The sequence below is a fragment of the Saimiri boliviensis genome, chromosome 19, assembly GCF_048565385.1.
Source record: "Saimiri boliviensis isolate mSaiBol1 chromosome 19, mSaiBol1.pri, whole genome shotgun sequence".
Taxonomy (NCBI): domain Eukaryota; kingdom Metazoa; phylum Chordata; class Mammalia; order Primates; family Cebidae; genus Saimiri; species Saimiri boliviensis.
The window spans coordinates 30,410,006-30,431,226 of record NC_133467.1 but is presented as its reverse complement, the minus strand read 5'-3'; the positions used below and the strand labels follow the sequence as shown (position 1 = coordinate 30,431,226).

The window sequence follows — 21,221 nt, the reverse complement described above, 5'->3', positions numbered from 1 at the left end:
CCTCCAGAACTGTGAGATAATACATTTCTGTGGTTTAAGCCACCCAGTTATTGTACTTTGTTATGGCAGCTCTAGAACACTAATACATTGGGTTAAATAAAATATATTATTAAAATCAATTTTAAAAATGCAAAATTGAATTTCTCATATCTCTGTTGGACAGCACTGGTCTAGAGGTATATTTAGCAACAAGTTTATGCTGTCAGGTTTGACAGGAAGTGGTTTCTTCTCCAAGTGCTTGATGTGGTGACGCCTATCTACTTCACAACTCCAGTTACTATAGAAAGTCAATCTATAGTCAGCAAACAGCAACTGGTATTGCCTTCATTATTTACCTTGATACTCTTCCACTGGTTTGTAATCCAACTCTCAAACTCTTAGGGTTTCTTAATAATCTATTTGGAAAAATGATCTGGCTTTGACACCCAATACTCTCTCCTGAACACAATTCTTCGTTTGTACTTAAAATGTATGCACCTTCAGCCACAGAGATTTAAAAAACACTTTTAGAAAGCTATGATTTTTTAAGTTTATTTTTAATTTTTTGCCATAGATAGTTTTGCTATCAACATACCAATAGCCATCCATCCATCCATCCGTGACCCCATAGAACCATATCAATTGGGCTGACCTGCTTGATTTTGATACTAGGGGTAGAGAACTAAACACAATCTGTATTGTTCAAAAATCAGTCAATCAATGGGAACATAAACATTGTTCTCTGAGCCATGATGAGCATTTTAGTACCAGTTGCTTTGACAATTTTCTAGGCAAATGTCATCTTGATTGTATGCAATGGTGTTAAACTTTAGGGACTAAATTGTTGATTGATTTAGAAGTTGATGAAGATGCTGTGTGCTCTTTTTTTGATGGGGGGCAGGTGGATAGAGTCTTGCTCTGTTGCCCAAGGCTGGAGTACGGTGGTGCGATCTTGGCTCAGGGCTACCTCCACCTCCTATGTTCAAGCTATTCTCCTTCCTCAGTCTCCCAAGTAGCTGGGACTGTAGGTGCTCACCATCACACCTGGCTATTTTTTTGCATTTTTAGCAGAGATGGGGTTTCACTTTGTAAGCCAGGATGGTCATGATCTCCTGACCTTGTGATCCGCTTGCCTTGGCCTCCCAAAGTGCTGGGATTACAGGCATGAGCCACCGCGCCCAGCCACTGTGTGTTCTTTAAGTAAAGTTCTGGCCTGCAAGAACTTTCTCCTCCTCTCTTCTAATGAGGCAATATAAAAAAACTAATCTTTGGGGGAAATTTACCCCCAAATATCACTTTAGAGAAGCTGATGTTAGATAGATAGCTGATGTTAAATAGAAAAATAAGTAATTATAATAAAGTCTGATGCTCAACAAATGTGAGTATTCTTGTCTTCTTGTGCCCAATTGCCCAATTCAACAAAAAAGTAGCATGAATCTATTAGATTAGAATTTCTGCCCTAGAGAAACTTTCATTCTGAAGATCTTACTCTTGAATTATGGAAAAACTAACAACAGAGACAATTAGATACTCGGACATAATAAAATATAAGTCTTGAGTAGGCAGTGTAGATGAGTGAATGCAGACAATGAGGTATAGTGGCATGGGCGAGGTTTGCCTTGGGCCAACTCACAATTCTTGTCTGAGTCATGGTTTCCTCATTGGTAAAATGAAGTAGCTGGATTTCAATGTTGTACTCATGTGATTTACAAATAAACTTTCTGCCCTTAAATTCTAGTGTCAGCAGCTGGAATTAGCTGTCATCAGATGTCACCCTCCACATTTTTCTCTTCTTTCCTTGTTTGTGGCAATGCATAAGCCTATTGTAAAATCTATCATAAATTCAAACGTTTGAAACAAGATGCGGCACTTCAGTACTCTTGCATCCAGGGAGAATAGGAATGTTCTGGTGCTTATTTAGGTAACATCAGTTTGAACCCCTAGGAGCCAAACTGTAGCAGAACAATTTCATTATGGTAAAGGATAACTGTAGCTATTAAGATGGATTGTGGTAATACAAACAATTGAGGTTATACTAATGAAATAATCCAAAAATAGATTACAAAGAGATTTTAATCTTCTGTGATGAAGAGACTGTTAAGACAGTGTTGAGCAACCTGTTACACATGTGAGAGTGAACAGGTTACAGCAAAATAAAGAAATTTTGTTTGCAAACCTCTACCTACAAAAAACCTGGGAGCAGGGGCAAAGGCATTCAAGCTTGGAACTCTCAGAAGCCTGAGGGTTCTAGGATTTCTGACTCTAAGAGAGATGAGATCATGAAACTCTGATCATATGGGGAAGGAGTGCAATGCTTCTAAGAAGGGTTAAGAGGGATCTCACACATGAGTTTCCAGATGTCTTATATCCCATCAAGGGTATAAGAGCAGCTCTGTCCAATACATACATCACATAAATCACATATATATTTTAAAATTTTCTAGTAGCCACATTAAAAAGAGTAAAAAGAACCAAGACAGTAATTTTATTACTATTTTATGTAACCAATATATTCAAAATAATATTTTAACATGTAATTAGTATAAAATATTAATGAGATATTTAGTATTCATGTTTTTAAATGCTAAGTCTTCAAAAGCCAGTGTATATTTTATTCTTATAGCACATTTTAGTTGGGACTAACCACAATTCAATAGTCATATGTGGCTGGTGACTCCCATTGTATTAGACAGCAAAGTTCTAGAGGAAGACAATGTACAAAGTTACTTGTTGGGAAAAGCAGCAAAGGAGAAAGGACTTACAGAGTGCCTACATAAATTGGTTATGAGTAACACATAAACCAGGAACAACCAACTGCAGAGGGCCGCAGGAGGCCTCTGAGGAGGAAGGCCTCTCCATGCCTCATGTTCTGGTGCAGGGTGACCTCAGCTCTGTTACCATAAACATTGTGCTCAAGGACATAAAACCCCTTCGTAGCACTATAACGTAGCCAGACTTGTATGCTCCTTTTAAGATCTGTGTTCCACCAGCTGTACATAGATAATAAGTTAAAGATAACCACACGTTCTTGTTTTGTGAAACTCCCAAACCACCAGTTAGCAATTCTTAGAATCACACACCAGTTCCGGCTCACCGATTGACTCAACCATCACTCCACCCCTACCCTATAATAGATCAAAGTGATTGTAATCAATAAATAGTGTGGATGATCACAGCTTAGGGCCTTCACTGTCTCTTCCAAAGTAATGAGTGATGGCCCCCTGGTCCCACTATCTCTCTTAATCTGTCTTTTTCTCATTCCTTTGTCCCACCGAACTCAGGTACCCACGGGTGATGTGGGGCTGGTTCCCTACATTCTGGTGCCCAACATGTGGGGCTCATGGATCCCTGCAATTACTAATTCCCCAAAGAGGCCAAGATTGGTCTTGGCCTCTTTGGGGAATTAGTAATTGCAGGGATCCATGAACCCTTCTAATTAGTAATTAGATTACCCAGGACTTCTACCCTAACTCACTTAATTAGGGTCAAGAAAGGCCATGTATTTGGAGTAATGAATGCTTGGCTTCTCTAGGCAACCTCAACTCCATCGGTGAGAGTAAACACACAGAATTAACTCAGGACTCACAACCAGTCTTTTGTTAACAGGGATCAAGAGGGAGCCCCAGATTACCACTGTCCTCTACATGCCAACTCTCATAGCTTCGCTGCCATTACTCATCTTGAATATATCATGATGTCCTTTACCCATGTTTATGCCAATCAACACAAGAAGCATTATTCTCCCAGGTCATCTCCTGCATTCAAATCTGCATAAGACTCTGCCACTGTCTGACTGCAGGAGCATAAAAGACCCCAAACAAGAATGCCCAACTGAGCCCAGTCAACCCACAGAAGAAGCATAAGAGATCAGAAGAAATTGGTTGTTTTAAGCCATTAAGTTTTGGGGTGGTTTTTTGTGGTGCAATAAACAACCAAGACATTTAGATGAAAGATCTTGGACTCATTCCCTTCCCATATTTAATCTCTCAGGAAATTCTGGTGGTTTTATCTTCATTTTATTTTCATTTTCATTTTTATTTTATTTTTTGAGACAGAGTCTTGCTCTGTCACCCAGGATGGAGTGCAGTGGTGTGATCACTGCACTGCACTGCACACCCCCTGAGCTCACTGCAGCCTTGACATTCCAGGCTCAGGCAATCCTCCAGCCTCAGTCTACTGAGTAGCTGAGACTACAGAAGTAGTCCCACCATTGGTGGCTAATGTTTTTGATTTTTTTGTAGAGACGAGGTCTTGCTATGTTGCCCAGGCTGGCCTCAAACTCCTGGGCTCAAGCAATGCTTCCACCTTGGCTTTCTGAAGTGCTGGGATTACAGGTGTGAGCCACTGTGCCCGGTTGTTCTGTCTTAAAATATACATAGGATGTAGACTTCCTACCACCTCTGTACTGCTACCCTAGTGCTAGCCTCCGTCTTGTCATGCCTGGCTGACTGCAACAGTGACCTACCTGTCTCACTGCTTCTGCCCTCGCCCTGTTACAGTCTTTTCTCAAGACAGCAATCAGAATGGTGCTTTAAAAACATGTCAGATCATGTCACTCGCATGCTCAAAATCTCCCGAAAGTTCCCTATTTCATTGGTGTCAGTGAACAATCTCATGATGCTTATAAGGTCTTGTGTATTTTTCCTCTCTGATCTCATTTCCTACTGCTCGCTCCCTCCCTCAAGTTCACTCCAAACAACTCCTAGAACATTCCAGGCATAAAGCAGTTTCAGTTCCTTGCCTGATTGTTCCGTCTGCCAGAAATATTCTTGCACTAGATAGCCTCGAGCTCAGTTCCCGTCATCTTTCAAATCTTTGCTCAACGGTTACACTATTTAAAATTGCAATCCGCTTCCAGTTCGAATCCCCTTTCCCTGCTTTTTTTCTCCCATACTTTGTATCATTTCATATATTATATAATTTGCTTACTTAATGGGTTTATTGTTTACTTTATGTCTCTTTCCAATAGAATCCAACTCTCTGAATGTAGGGATTTTCATCTGTTTTATTTACAAATGTATCTGAGGCATCTAGAACAGTCTAGTACCTGGTAAGCACCCAATAAATAATTGCTGAATGAATGAAAATCTGCTGCCTGGGAGCTCTGAGGCTGTTTCCCAGGCAATTCTTATAGTTATACCTGAGGACACCCTCTGAGGCTCTGTTTGCACTTTGTCATTCTAATGGGTCAGAGGCATGTCTGATCACACAAAAAATAACAACACCCAATATAATAATGGAAGGAGATATTCTTTTCCATTGGCTGATGTGCTCAGACACATTTCAACCCTCCTGCCTTAGGGAGAGTTTACTATATATGAACTTCTTCTGGAGATGGGTGAAGACTTTATATCTTTGCTTTTGTAAGCCATACTGTTTTTATTCCTGACCTTGTTCACAGATTATCATAAGCCATAAACTCTTGTAGACCTTTCTCACTAAGCTGGAAACCTTCTTCAACACCACAGGAATGATGCTCCTGAGATCTGGATGCTGAATAGAATTTCTATAAGTTCTGGAAAATGTGTTGGGGTAAGTGATTAGGAAAACTTACAGCAGGATTGTTAAAAATCCAAGCCTGGTAGGATTTTCTCCTACAAAGGAATTGCTACAGTTCTGTCCACTAACCTGAAATAACAAAACAAGTCACCGGGAGATGCGTGTGCATGAGGGCCCTGAACCTTCTTGGAGTGAACTCCTCTTCTCCTGTCTATCATACATTTATATATTAAATTCAAGTACATATTTCTTCTCTCAAGAACTGTTCCTTTACAAAGCCTGTCTATGAAGCCTACAAAAACAACTAATCTTCTTAGGTTCTTTGCAAATTCTATTGGCTTCCTTTCTTAATAGCAAAAACAAACAGACAAAAAAAAAAAACCCAAAAAACAAAAATAAAATCTTGGGCCCTTCTACTAAATGAGAGGAGTCATGGTACTCTGCTAGGTCAAATTTACACACACACACACACAGATACATAAACATATACACATACACACATACACACGCACACATTTTTCTCTAAAAAAATATACCCTTTCTTAATTTTCCCTAGAAGGGGAAAAAATGGCTTTTGACACACCATTTAACTTTTTACTGGGTTCCCTTTTATATTTCTTCCTTAAAAATGCCTTTTTCTTCCATTCTTCTAGTCTGAATTCCAATTTCTGTCATGTCTCTACCTGTAGTGTGGTAAGACTATGATGCACTCACAGCACATTGTGAGTAGTAACAAGCCGAAAACTAGGGGTCACGTCCAGGTTCAGATGCTGTTGTGGGAGAGGAAAATATTAATATAGAGAGGTAAAAGTAGAGTAAGGGGGAAGGCAAAGCTGGAGCTGGAGTTTTGGAAGAAGCTATTGACTGCTCAGAAGTCCAAGCAGGCTGAATTTGCCAGAACTTCTTAATATCAAATTTCTCTGTGTCTTAAATCCCGATTCTCCTGAGTTCTTTGTTGTGTAGTAATGAATAGTTTCCTATCTACTTTAGTACTAAAAAAATGGCTTTTCTGATATTCCGGGAAACTGAAGCAGTATTATTTCTAATTTTAGATTTCCCCTCAGTTCTCAAGGCCTCAAACACAATATCCTCTAATGACATTGTCTTTGGGGTGACCCCAAATTATCATTTATTTCTTACTTATGAGCAGAGACTTTGTAGCTTTTACTTGCCTTGTCTCTTTTAATACCCACAGCCACCGCCTGGGAGCGGAGGAGGGAATGTGCATAAGGGATCACGTTTCCACAGTTTGCCATTTATTTCCACTTAAGCTGATTACAGGTTGTGTTTCCTGTTTTATTACTCCACAACATCTCTTTAGCTCTGCTTCAGTGGTAAATCCCTCTGATGTGCCAGTCTTTCTCCCTCAACTGGATTCAATCTGAAAAGTAACTTAATAAAATCCTAAATATAGACTTCCTCCCCCTTGGGGTCAAACTAGAACTCCACTAAGGAAGGAACTCCTACAAACAAACAAGCAGGAGTAGCCTTTCTTGAGCTGGCTTGACATTATTGATTCTGTGTGGGTGCTGGCATCCCAGTCATCTCAAAGAGGAGATTTTGTTAATGAAACAACCTGAAGAGGCGAACTGTCTTTTGAGAACATAAGCCAGAGATAGATGCCCTGGGAATGTGAGTGCTATGGCACTGTCTAGGTGAAAGGAAATGCCTACTTCCACACTCCAACAGCACAGTGCACCTCGTGCTTTGCTGTGCAATGGGAGGGGGTGGTTGACCTAGAGGCTTTGATTCAGTCCCACATCACAATTTCCCTCTAGAATCTTCTTATTTAATAACCACTGACCCTGTCATAATAGGTCTCTGGGGAATATGCCAATTCTCTTTCAACGTTCTGGCCAAAGAGTGGACAAAAATCCCTTCTCTTGACTTCCCAAGAACAGGCTGGGACTCTCAAGAGATTTTACTAAATGGCAATGAAAAACAAACAAATTAAAGAAATTATTAAAAAATATAAAAGTCACGGAGGGTACAATAGCTACTTAGGAATGAGGAATACAAAGTATTATGAAAAGTCTGAAAAATCTACAATTATTTGTGGCTGATTTCTAGGAAATTTCTCCTTCTAAGAATAGCTTTCTCTGACTACCCAGAAGGTTTAAGTCCCTGCCACAGAGAGTCCCCAGAAGTCACTCAGGATGTGGTCTTGGTGATTGGGCAGGATATACTGCTATAAAGTGCTGAGAAAAGTTCTAGGAAAAGTGCTGTACTCTGTGGTTCATGCCTATATATAACTCCAGCTCTTAAGAAGGCAGAGGCAGGAGGATAGTTTGAGTCCAGGAGTTCAAGACCTGCCTGGGCAATATAGCGAGACCTCATTCTCAAAACAACAACAACAACAAAGTTTTAAGAAAAGTTTAAACATATGTGTGTATTTTAAAGGCTGCCTTAGGTACAAAATCATTGTCCTGAAATTTTACAGTTGGACTGAGGTGGGGTATAGTATATCTCTTGGATGAGCAGAGTATAGATGACCTGAGAACAGTTTTCTGCTTCCATTGCAACTGCATATGTGAGCATAACATTCTTTTGCCTGTGTAGTAATGAAGTGTACATTTAATGTTCAGTGTGTGGGTATTTCCCTTGGAATCTCTGCTCTGGGAAACATTCTTCTTTAGACACTGGGAATGACCACCCTTTTCAGGTAAAATACCACCATCTAAATACAGGGGTATCACTGTCTTCTCATAGGCCCATCCATAAAAGACTGGCATAAAGATAGTAATTAAATTATTTAAACTATCAGAAAATATCACATTTTCTGATATTTTTGTTAGTGTCTATTATAAGTACTTTATACAATTAATTTACCTGACATTATTTAACCTTCAAAACAACTCTATAAGGCAGTTTCTATTTTATTTTATTAAGTTTATAAAAATAATAAATTTTATTTATTTAATAAATAAAATCCTCATTTTATTTTTTATTAATTTTATAGAGATGAGATCTCACTCTGTTACCCCAGAAGGTCTTGAACTGTCTCTATTATCTTCTAATCTTGACATTTCTCCTTATATATTACAATACTGCAATGAATACTCTTGTTGATTTTTTTTCACATTTAAGTGCTTCTATTGGATATATTTTTTGAAATGGAATTATTAGGTGACAGACTTACAAATTTCAAATTTTTAATAAATAGTGTCTAAATCCCCTTCAAAAGTGTTCGCCAATTTATAACCCTATTATTTGTGTTCCATTTTTGAAATATATAAATGTGTGTGTAAATCAACTGCTCTGCATGGGCAGTTCCTCACAATTTCTGTAATGGAAAACATAGAGGGAAAACCACTTACAGTTTCTGGGGGAGAAAAGGTTTCAGCTTCAAGGAAAGAGACTTTCAGTAGGAGAAACTATTGTGAAAAACAAGGTAATTTTCTTTTTCTTTTTTGTTTTGAGACGGAGTCTCACTCTGTTGCCCAGGCTGGAGTGCAATGGTGCGATCTTGGCTCACCGCAACCTCTGCCTCCCAGGTTCAGGCGATTCTCCTGCCTCAATCTCCTGAGTAGTTGGGATTACAGGTGCCCACCACCACACCCAGCTAATTTTTGTATTTTTAACAGAGACGGGGTTTCGCCACGTTGGTCAGGCTAGTCTCAAACTCCTGATCTCAGGTGATCCTCCAACTTTGGCCTCCCAAAGTGCTGGGATTAGAGGTCTGAGCCACTGTGCCTGGCCAACAAGGTGATTTTCTACTTTGGGTAAAAATAGCTGGACATTATCTTCTTCTCAGGCTCTGGCACCCACTTCTCCAGCAGGCTGCATTGCTGGTCGTTTTTGGCTCCTGTTGGAAGCAAACTGCTCTAATGCCTTTTGGATGAGATTTTTTTTTTTTTTTTTTTTGAGACGAAGTTTCACTCTTGTTACCCAGGCTGGAGTGCAATGGCGCGATCTCGGCTCACCGCAACCTCCGCCTCCTGGGTTCAGGCAATTCTCCTGCCTCAGCCTCCTGAGTAGCTGGGATTACAGGCACGCACCGCTATGCCCAGCTAATTTTTTGTATCTTTAGTAGAGACGGGGTTTCACCATGTTGACCAGGATGGTCTCGATCTCTTGACCTCGTGATCCACCCGCCACGGCCTCCCAAAGTGCTGGGATTACAGGCATGAGCCACCGCGCCCAGCCTGGATGAGATTTTGACCAGGAATTACCTCAAACAAAAAAAGAATACTCTAACAAGAAGTATACTGGCCAGCACAACAGCAACCCCTTCCCGGAGTTTTCACAAGGACGCAAGGGGGTACATAATACATTTATCTGTAAAGCCGACTCAACTCCTACCTGGAATTGTTCCTGATTGGTTAGCAGAAACAGAATTGAGGACTGATGACAGTTGCACAAGAAGATGAAACCATTTCCTTCCTCTTTTCTAAGCTCTTCTCTTAAACCCCACTAGACTTTGGCACAGTGAGGGATGACTATGGAGACCCAAATGTCTCAGAACGTATGTCCTGGCAACCTGTGGCTGCTTCAACTACTGACGGTTTTGCTGCTGCTGGGTGAGTGAGGGTCATTCCGAAGTAGGGCAATTTCAGCCACTCCTACTGCCGGGACTCCACGCGTCAGTGTGGTAAGGAGCAGGCCTGAGCCCTGGAAGCAGACAATAGATTGAAAGAGGAGAAAGAACCCTGAATTCTTAAGTATTCCAGTGGTTCCTAAGGTCAGAACTCAGAGCTAGTTTCATAGTACCTGGGAAGTCCATTCTGCACCAAACATTCATGTGTACGGTGTAGCCATGAGGAGGGACAGGGAATGAGATAAGGGGGACATGTGAAGTGAATACTCATATAAGAGAATAACTGAAGACAGGACCTTGAGATGGGTTCTGGAGAAGGAGGAGTCTAAGCTCACCTCCCGGCCCCATTCACATATGCCGCTAAATTTGCAGCCATCTTCTGCTCAGTGTTGACCCACTGCCTTCTGTTTTACAGCTTCTGCAGACAGTCAAGCTGGTGAGTATGCTCTTTGCGTCCCTGTATTGACAGTGTTATTTCCTCATAATATGATGCTGTGTTTACTCTGGGGGGGATATGCCTGTGCCACTGAGAATCAGGCTTGGGTTCAGCATGGGCAGTTCCCCTATGTTAGCGGTCTGGGATTTGCTTCTTAGATCCACTGAAGACCCAAGGGAACGAGGCTGCTCCAAGTACAGATCTTGAACTGAGTCTACAGTAGGATTCTTTGGTGCCTAACCTCCCTTGGGAGTTCCTTTGGCATCCACAGTACCTTCAGGGTTATTTATTTACATCCCTTTCCACTCTCTGCCTCTCAGCCGCTCCCCCGAAGGCTGTGCTGAAGCTCGAGCCCCCCTGGATCAACGTGCTCCAGGAGGACTCGGTGACTCTGACGTGCCAGGGGGCTGACAGCCCTGAGAGCGACTCCACTCAGTGGTTCCACAATGGGAATCTCATCCCCACCCAAATGCAGCCCAGCTATACCTTCAAGGCCAACAACAATGACAGCGGGGAATACAGGTGCCAGACCGGCCGGACCAGCCTCAGCGATCCCGTGCATCTGACTGTGCTTTCCGGTCAGTGGAGGAAGGTCCTGGGGTGGACCTGGGAGGGCCAGGACGGTTGAAATCTGTTTACAGGTAGAGGTTTACAGGAAAGGGGGGTAGCTTGCTTACTGGAAGCCACTGTTTCCAGTTAGTCTCTTATACGAGTATTCACTTCACATGTCCCCCTTATCTCATCAACTGGGAAGCACTGTTGATCTCATCCATTCCCCATTTCACCCACCCACTTTGCTCAGCATGTGTGGTGGGGGAGGGAGGAACTGCTGGTAATTTCCTCAGTATATGTTAGGTTGTTTTTGCCTCAGTCTTGATTGAGCAAGAGGGTTACAAGGCCACAGACAGCTGAGTGTGAGAGAAGCAGAAGGAAATCCCTACTTTAAAAAAAACGACCTTTCGCCTGAGGCTGTGTGGTAAAGCAGAGAGGTTGGAAGGACTAGACCTGTAAAGGCCCTAAGGCGGAAGGCTGCCAGACAGGTGTGAGGAGGTTGGAGTGCAGAATTCAGCCTGGAAGATGAAGTCAGGGGTGAGGAGAGGGTGAGGGGAGGTCAAGCAGAGGCTGGTAGGCTGCTGCAATTATTTTGACTTTTATTCCTAAGTTGAGATGGCTTTAATTAAAGGAGTAACATAATCTGATTTAGGTTTATGTCAATATTTGACAGTGTTCAGTTAAAAAGACTGTAGACAAAATGCTCCCAGAACATAATATTCTTTCTTTCTTTTCCCTCAAGTGGCTGGGACTTCAGGTGCACACCACCCGCCATGCCCAGCTAATTATTTTTATTTCTTTTTATAGAGACAGGGTTTCACTATGTTGCCCAGGCTGGTCTTGAGCTCCTGGCCTCAAGTGATCTTCCCTCTTCAGTCTCTCAAAGTGCTGGAATTATAGGCGTGAGCCACCAAGCCTGGCTTCGATACTCTTTCTACCTGCTTCCAGTGTCTGAAAATACAAGCACATTTCTATCGTTTTTACTTGAGCTGCACTCTTGGTGCATAAACCCCAGCGATGGTCACAGGTAAACGTTCAGTGTTTTTGATTCTCCTGTTCACAGATAAGGTGATGTTTTGTGGTCCTTAAGGCTGCTGCTGTAGCAGAGAGATCCTGGCAATGGATTCATTTTCTGTTGATGAAGCGGAATAAACATTGAGTCAACCTCAGAAGCTGCCCATGACATCATAGTTCCTCTCTGTATTGGCTTCCCAGAAACAGCTGATAGTACTTCTAACCCTTCCTATGAAAATGAAAAAAATATAGATAATAAAAATTGAGGGCTGGGTGCAGTGGTTCACACCTGTAATCCCAGCACTTTGGGAGGCTGAGGTGGGTGGATTACCTGAGGTCAGGAGTTCAAGACCAGCCTGACCCCACATGGAGAAATCTTGTCTCTACTAAAAATACAAATTATCCTGGTGTGGTGGCACATGCCTCTAATCCCAGCTGCTCAGGAGGCTGAGGCAGGAGAATCCCTTGAACCTGGGAGGCAGAGGTTGCAGTGAGCTGAAATCGCACCATCGCACTCCAGCATGGGCAAAAAAGCAAAACTCTGTTTAAAAAAAAAAAAAAAAAAAAAAAAAAAAAAAAAAAAAAAAAATTGAGATCTGAAGTGTTCTTACAGAGAAACTACCTGGTCCCACCCATCCATTGTACAAAGAAATGAAGCTGATTAGACCCAAGAGCACAGCCAAAATCCCAATCCTTCCTTTAGTTTCTATTTTATGCCATCTCAATAACGGTACCTGGCCTTTCATATATAGAATACTGTTTTCTTAAATAAATTTTTATTTAAATAAGATAGAATAAATTATATGTATTTCTATGATAGAGCAATTTGATTTTGTTCTTAATTAGGTTTATTGAAACTTTGTTAATAGATTTGTCTTCTGAGGTAGCTGAATTTTGGAATCTGATTACTCTGCCATCAATGAAGGGAAGGAATTACTGGGAGTGAGGATGTTTGTAGGCAAAAAGGAAAAAGTGATTTTAAGTTTAAATTTTTTCTTGAATTCCTTTTATTCAGAGTCACAACTGAATGTTGAATTCACCTGTGTGAATTCAAAAGTCATACCTTTTCATTTCTTATGTGGATGGAAGATTGAGAGTGTGGTATGGTCTGAATGTTTCTGTGTCCCCAAAATTCATATGATGTGAATTAATCAAATAGCAACCCCTAGGATGATGGTATTAGGAGGTGAGGCCTTTGGGTAGGTGATTAGGTCATGAGGCAGAGCCCTTGTGAATGGGATTAGTGCCTTTATAAAAGTGGGCCAAGGGAGCTCAAAGGCCTTTTCTACCATGTGAGGACACAGCAAGAAGCCTCAGTTCTGTGAACCAAGAAGTAGGCTCTTACCAAAGAAGCTGTAAGTACCTGATCTCGGACTTCTCAGCCTCCAGAACAGGGTGAAATAAATTTCTGCTGTTTATAAACCACCCAGTGTATAGTATTTTGTTATGGCAGCCTAAGACAGACTAAGACAGGGCGGGTGAGGTATGATTAAGGGTCTTTTTTTAAAAAAAAAAAAACCAGCAACAAATGCTGGGTGTGGTGGCTCAAGCCTGTAACCCCAGCACTTTGGGAGGCCAGGGCTGGTGGATCACGAGGTCGAGAGATCGAGGCCATCCTGGTCAACATGGTGAAACCCCGTCTCTACTAAAAATACAAAATATTAGCTGGACATGGTGGCGCATGCCTTTAATCCCAGCTGCTCAGGAGGCTGAGGCAGGAGAATTGCCTGAACCCAGGAGGCAGAGGTTGCGGTGAGCCGAGATCGCGCCATTGCACTCCAGCCTGGGTAACAAGAGTGAAACTCCGTCTCAAAAAAAAAAAACAAAAAACAAAACCCAGCAACAATATGTGGAAAAAAGAGGGAAAAAGAGGCTCTATTTTATTGCAAATACAGTTGGTGGCTGCCCACCCTCACTTCCCAAAGCTTGTACAAAATTTATCATTAAATTAGTAATCCCCAGACCACAAAAACTGGGGATGGCTTCAGGTCCTGTTTAGTAACCTCTGTAGTTACTGAAATGCACTCATTTATCTGCTCAAACATGGTATTTTAAATTCCTCAGAATTGTTTTAAATATCTGTTCTACATCTTTGAAACTTCTGAAAACTTCTGTGTTTTAGAGGACCCATAGATATAAATAGCATATATTGCCTCTAGGAGAATGCTCACATCTGTCGTGAAGCATCTTCGTGTCTCACTGCCAGACATCATGTCAAGTTCTGTGAGTAGTGTACCTCTGAGAATGAGACTGAAAAACCCTTGAAGTCTAACCTTACAACATTTTCTTCTCGTATTTGTGTCTTTCAGAGTGGTTGGCGATCCAGACCCCTAGGCTGGAGTTCCACGAGGGAGAAACCATCATGCTGAGGTGCCACAGCTGGAAAGACAAGCCTCTGGTCAAAGTTAAATTCTTCCAGAATGGAAAATCCAAGAAATTTTCCCATTTGGACACAAGCTTCGCCATCCCACAAGCAAACCACAGTCACAGTGGTGATTACCACTGCACAGGAAACATAGGCCACACGCCGCACTCTTCCAAGCCTGTGACCATCACTGTCCAAGGTATGGGGAGTCTGCCAAGATGTAGGGAGAGAGAGGAGGGGCTGGACAAGGGCTAAGGTCACATGGGCCTACATGGAGACCTGACAAAGGCCACAGCAGCAAAATTGGGTCCTGGAGCAAAGAGGAGAGTTGTGGAGACTCGGCTAAGTATTGGCCAATGAGCGGGAGTAAGGGCCGGAGCTTGGAGCCCTCAGGTTTCAAGTAATAGGTGGCCAGGCTGTTGTTCCACTTTGAAATGCAGGCCCCAGACTAAAGATGGCAGCGGAGCAGAGTTCCCTCATTGATGCAGAGGGTCCCTAAGCTCCTGGGCATTCTTAAGAGCTGAGGTTCCCCTCGTTTCTCCTCATGACTCATGGTATAGCCATTCGCTCCAGAAGGCCTGGCATGTCATGGACTGTTCAGGGCTGTGCTCCATAGAGTAATGATCCCTCCAGCTATGGGAAGCTATGGGGCCACCCTCCCCCACTGCCCCGGAGGGCTAAGGGGAACTCTTCTCTCTGCTCCTGCATGCTCACCAGCGCACTTTTATTAGTTTGGTGGAGAAACCTGGGTAGGGAGGAAGCACAAGTCCAGCCACAGAAACCCTGTGCAGGTGCAGCTCAGGATGTGGTGAGTCTTGCATTGGTGAGTGACTCAGACACAGAAGAGCTTTGAGTGACAAGCACTGGGACATAGCACTGGAGGAGGGGGGAGATGGGACAAGGAGAGTGCTACCCGTCCTGAGTTCTGTCTTCCCTAGTGCCCAGAGTGAGCAGCTCTTCGCGGATGGGGATCATTGTGGCCGTGGTCACTGGGATTGCTGTAGTGGCCATTATTGCTACTGTAGTGGCCTTGATCTACTGCAGGAAAAAGCGGATTTCGGGTTAGTAGCTCCTCCTGGTCCCTTTTGTTATCAGTTTCCACTTGGCCCAGGCCCTAAACCCAGACATTGCCAGAAGATCTGGAAAAAAAAAAAAAAAAAAAAAAAAAAAAAAAAGTCCAAGCAACTGGATTAGCCACCTTGCTGTGTGGTTCTGTCTACACTGGTGTAAGCACATTTCACAAGGCATTTATGCAGCTGGGCACTAGGGCTGCACAAATGATTTTTTAAAAATTGTTTCCCAAAAGGCAAGCTGGGTTGCTGGGATTGTTGGGGACTGTATTAGAATGGGAATTCAGAATATGGTTTGCTGTAGAATTTGGAGCATGGCAGTAAAGACTCTGTGTTCAAGGGGTGAAAGAAGAGGCTAGATGCATTGTCTCAGACTCCTCCCAACTGCCTGAGAAATGTGGCTTTCAGACACTGAGGCTGCTTTTCACACTGGCTAAGTCAGTTCACGGCAAAATCATGAGGCAATTAGATGTGTTTTGAACACTAACCAGAGAAAGCTCTTCCTTCCCTCCTTCCTTCCCTCCCCCCCTTCCTTCCTTCCTTTCTTCTTTCCTTGAGGCAATTAGGTATGTTTTGAACACTAACCAGAGAAAGCCTTTTCCTTCCTTCCTTTCTCCGTCCCTCCCTCCCTCTTTTTCTTTCTCACTCTCATTCTGTCTTCCTTTTTAATGTCATGGAATAGCATATTCTTCAAAGTTCCAACAAAGATGCACTAAATTTGAACAATGTGGAAATGGCCCTCATCCTTTTCTCCCTGATATGCTCAGCAAAAATCTGGACTTTCCTTCACTCTGATGCCGAACACCCCTCCCCTACCTCTTCCCCAATATCTCAGATCCCCAAGCTGCCTGGTTTGCTTCTAGGAAAACTCAGAGCAATTCCCTGAAAAGAATGTGGCCCAAGTGACTGCTTCCCTCTGCCAGTGTGGCCCGTGGGGAAGGCTGTGGCTGGGCGACCCCAAGGGTGGGTACATGAAGCCATATTTACTTAGCCCTTGGCCTTACAGGACTGTGTCAAGGGGTCAGCAGTCCTTGCCTTGAGTCTAGTTATGGTTTTGCAGCCTCAGCATCAGCATGGGCAGGCCCTTGCGGTGCCCTGGATAATCTTTTTCTTTTCCCCCACAGCCAGTTCCACTGATCCTGTGAAGGCTGCCCAATTTGAGGTGAGTAATCCCAGCCACCTCCTTTTCCTCCCCACCCCATCCCTTCTCCCCTGTTTCCTCACCTTCTGCCTTTGTTAATGCAAAATTAAAATGGAGACTGGGCCTGAAAACTCCTGAGCAAACAAAACCACCCAGGCCTTAGAAATAGCCTTATCTTTGCTTAAACTGCAAACGCAAGTGAAATTCAAGTTGGATTTTAACCGAAAATAGGTAATACTTAGATTTATTTTTTGAAAAACAAACAAACAAACAAACAACTTTAATTTTTGGTAAAAATGGAAAATGAAAATATTTTTCACCAGAATAAAACAATTATATTTTAGTAGAAAACTATTGTGCACTCATTGTCGAATTCTAGGCCTGTTCATTTTCTTTGAGGTTTTATTATCTCCCTATAAACTGGATTGACTCCTGAATTTTTTTTCAATTAAAAACTAAAACTGCCCTTTTCCAAAGCTCTGCAAACTGAAACGGGTGTCTGTAAGCTTCAGAAAAGTCACAACAACAGAGCACGTAAGGACAATCTCAATGCCTGCTGCTATATGAGTCACTGAGAAAGTTTACCAGAATATTTAATGATATAACCAGAGACATTCAAATTGCAAACCAGAAAATCACATCACATTGCAACTGCCATCTTCAGTACACCATTTAAACTTGCTTCAAACTTGCACCTAGAAATTGTTTCACCTAGCTGCCCTCTAAACTCAAAAACTAAGATCATAATTTGCTCCAAATATTAACTTCAGTTTTTTAATAGACTAATACCCTGAATTCCTCTGAAGCAATACAATAGAAAATGAGCCAAGTTAGCCTCAACAACACACTAAAATAGAAGTTCTTGATACCTTCGCAGCTTAACAAGGAGGAGCTTGTGTTCCCACTGATGTCAAAAGAAATACTTAAAAATCTCAATTGGCTTTATGGTGATTCTAGGACTGGGCAACACTTGCCTCCTTAAATTAGAAAAAGGTTTCCAGTGAGTTACAGCAGAGGAGGTTGGCTTCAAAGACAGAAAAAGGTCTGAAGAAAGCAGAAACAAAGAATTTAAAGTGGATTGGCTATTTTAAAGTTGGTTAAAGTTGCAAAAGAGAGGAATAGGGAAACAGAATAATAAATAACTAGTTGATTAACATCAGGTTAGTTTTTTGTAAGAATTAAAACATGCCAATTGAAATCGGCCTGTTTGGGAAATTAGGTTGTTATCTCTCTCTCTCCTGATTTTTCTAAAGGCCAGATAACAATATAATTTCTGTTTGGTGACTTAAAACTTTAGCATGGGTGATTCTATTTTGATTTTTAATCCATTCTGTTTGGGGCTAGTGCAGGAGCTTAGTCCAAAACAATAGCCTCCTAAAGTTTAAAAGACTTTAAAGAACAAATATGAGTTTTTCATTACCTAATATTTATTTATATTCATTAATTTATTCAGTTGGTTAAGTCTTGGCTCTCGAGAATCTTTGCTCAGAGGAATTTTTCAATCCTTGGCTATTATTCTCCTTATAGTTATTGTAGTTACCTCCCTGGTGCATTGAAGTCCCTTATGAGTTTTAAATGCTTTCCTGCAGCCACTTGGACGTCAAATGATTGCCATCAGAGCGAGACAACATCAAGAAACCAACAATGATTATGAAACGGTTGACGGCGGCTACATGACTCTGAACCCCAGGGCACCTGCTGAAGACGATAAGAACCTCTACCTGACTCTTCCTTCCAACAACTATGTCAACAGTAATCACTGAGAGTAACGTGGTGCCATGTGGTCACAGTCTCAGCTTGCTGAGTGGATAACAAAAAGAGGGGAATTGTTAAAGCAAAACTGAAATGGAGACTGGAAAAATTCCTGAGCAAACAAAACCACCTGGGCCTTAGAAATAGCTTTAACTTTGCTTAAACTACAAACATAAGCAAAATTCACTGGGGTCATACTAGAAGCATAGTCAAAACTTAACTGTTTATGTTAGAAATAAGACAACCCCAGCCAATTACAAGCAGCCTACTAAGATATAATTATGTGGCTAAGGACTTTCTAACAAGACACCCGCCCCCCCAAACAATTATGTAATTGAAAATCAATTAAATGTCTTTATTGTGCTTCCACATTTTCCCAATAAATACTTGCCTGTGACATTTTGCCACTGGAACACTAAACTTCTTTTGGTTTGGTGTTGCCCAATTCATGAATTGCTCCTTACTCCAATTCATGAATTGCTCCTTACTCAAATTACTTTTTTTTTTTTTTTTTTTTTTGAGACGGAGTTTCGCTCTTGTTACCCAGGCTGGAGTGCAATGGCACGATCTCAGCTCACCACAACCTCCGCCTCCTGGCTTCAGGCAATTCTCCTGCCTCAGCCTCCTGAGTAGCTGGGATTACAGGCACGAGCCACCATGCCCAGCTAATGTTTTGTATTTTTAGTAGAGACAGGGTTTCACCATGTTGACCAGGATGGTCTCGATCTCCTGACCTCGTGATCCACCCGCCTCGGCCTCCCAAAGTGCTGGGATTACAGGCTTGAGCCACCGCGCCCGGCCTCAAATTACTTTTTAAAAGTATATTGTTCCTCAAATTTTTACTTTAACTTTTTTTTTTTTTGAAACAGTCTTAATCTGTCGCCCAGCTGGAGTTCGGTGGTGCTATCTTGGTTCACTACAAACCCCGCCTCCCAAGTTTAAGTGATTCTTGTGCCTCAGCCTCCCAAGTAGCTGGGATTATAGGCATGTGCCATCATGCCCACCTAATTTTTGTATTTTTTTTTTCAAGTAGAGATAGGGTTTCACCATGTTGGCCAGGATGGTCTCAAACTTCTGGCCTCAAGTGATCTGCCTGCCTTGGCTTCCCAAAGTGCTGGGATGACCAGCATCAGCCACCATGCCTGGCCTCTTAAACATCTTCTTTCCTATGCCCTCTCTGTGGAACCCTACAGCTAGTTTCTGCCTTTTCCAAGCTGAGAACAAAATCACCTATTCACTGTGTATACAGTCCGAAGCTCCAGAAGAACAGCTCAATTACCAGAACCACATTAAGTCTCCACTGTCTTGCCTGGGATTTGAGAAGAGAATTAGAAGAGAATTAGAGAGGTGAGGATTTATTATTTCCTGGATTAAGTTCCCCTTGGGGAAGACGAGGGGTTGCTGCAGTTCCAAAAGAGAAGAACTCTTCCAGAGTCATCTGAGTCCCTGAAGCTCCGTGTCCTGAAAGCCACAGATAATACGGTCCCAGATGACCGAGTGCACCTTCTGCGCCTCAGCCCTCTTGATATCAAGAATCTTCTGTTCCACATCCACATAGCCAATACAATTAATAGATCGTAGCAACATGAGAAATGCTTATGTCGCAGGTTACATGAAAACAATCATGTAAGTCTATATGATTTCAGAAATGTTAAAATAGACTAATCTCTAATAACAAATTGAAAGTGATTGTTTCAAGGTAATGGAATTATTAATGACCTATTTTCTTTCTTTATTTTTTAATAATGATCATATATTATTTTTGTAATAAAACATTATAACCACAACATTCTGTTTACGTTTTCAGGGCTGTGTTGGTTGGGGTATACTGAGCTATCTGGGGTCAGTTTCTTTTCACTGATGAAAATTTTGAGAAGGTAGTAATGGATAGGATGTGGGGGAGAGGAGAGGTGGGGATTTGGAGTGTAGGGTGAGTGCCCCTCTTCCTGAAACTGAATACTCTTCTTCAAATGAACTTGTATTCTTGTCTGCATGTCTTCTTCCCTTTTCTCCTATGGCAAGTAAAACACTCACTTTGTTTTGCAATACAAGTTCTCAGAAAGGCAAACTTCAGATTAGTGGTCAGTGGAGATAGCTGACATGTCCTGCTCTGCTATTTTCCCAGTGTAGTTACCAGATGAATGTAACCTCAGAGACGCCATTCTAGGCTGATTAGAAACATGACCGACAGTTTCCTTGACAGTTTGGTGAGTGCCCTTAAAAAGCCTTCCATTTCCTGGGGACACAACATCATTGCACAAACTTTTTCTTGCATTTGAAATTTAGCAGCTTCCTCTGTTGGATAATTTACACTGATTTTTAAGGAGGCTATGGAGCTTCCACCCACCCTTTAGCTTCCAGACTCTATGAATTAGTCCTTTCTCATGCTGCTATGAAAAAATACCTGAGACTGGGTAATTTATAAGGAAAATAGGGTTAATTGACTCACAGTTCCTCATTGCCGGGGAGGCCTCAGGAAACTTAAAATCATGGCAGAAGGCAAAGGAGAAGCAGGCACCTTCTTCACATGGTGGTTGGACGGAGTGAGTGCGAGCAGGGAAAGTGCTGGACGCTTATAAAACCATAAGCTCTCGTGAGACTCACTCACTATTATGAGAACAGCATGGGGAAAACCACCCACATCATCCAATTGCTTCCACCTGGCCCCACCTTTGGCACGTGGGGATTACAATTTAAGATGAGATTTTGGGTGGAGGCACAGCCAAACTGTATCACCTGGACAGAGACTCCTCAAATATACAAAACCTTAGTAAATCCTGCCTTTACATTAAAATGCCCCCAGCAATCTGACCGCTTCTTGATATTCTACTCCCACCAGCCTGGTCCAGGCCACCGCTATTTATTTCTTACTTGAA

The 21,221-nt window shown here is 42.1% G+C and overlaps 1 protein-coding gene across 2 annotated transcripts; it reads left to right on the top strand.

Moving 5' to 3' along the window:
• The first annotated feature begins 9,893 nt into the window (after positions 1-9,893).
• On the top strand, positions 9,894-18,838 carry FCGR2A (Fc gamma receptor IIa). 2 transcript variants are annotated; one of them, XM_003943372.4, is made up of 7 exons: positions 9,894-9,998; positions 10,431-10,451; positions 10,772-11,029; positions 14,327-14,581; positions 15,321-15,443; positions 16,577-16,614; positions 18,183-18,838. In XM_003943372.4, exons 1-7 carry the CDS (start codon positions 9,914-9,916, stop codon positions 18,354-18,356), a joined length of 954 nt encoding a protein of 317 aa, XP_003943421.2. In that variant the 5' UTR covers positions 9,894-9,913; the 3' UTR covers positions 18,357-18,838. The 2 variants fall into 2 exon arrangements, with proteins under 2 accessions (XP_003943421.2, XP_010329541.2); XM_010331239.3 differs by lacking the exon at positions 15,321-15,443.
• The last annotated feature ends 2,383 nt before the right edge of the window (positions 18,839-21,221 follow it).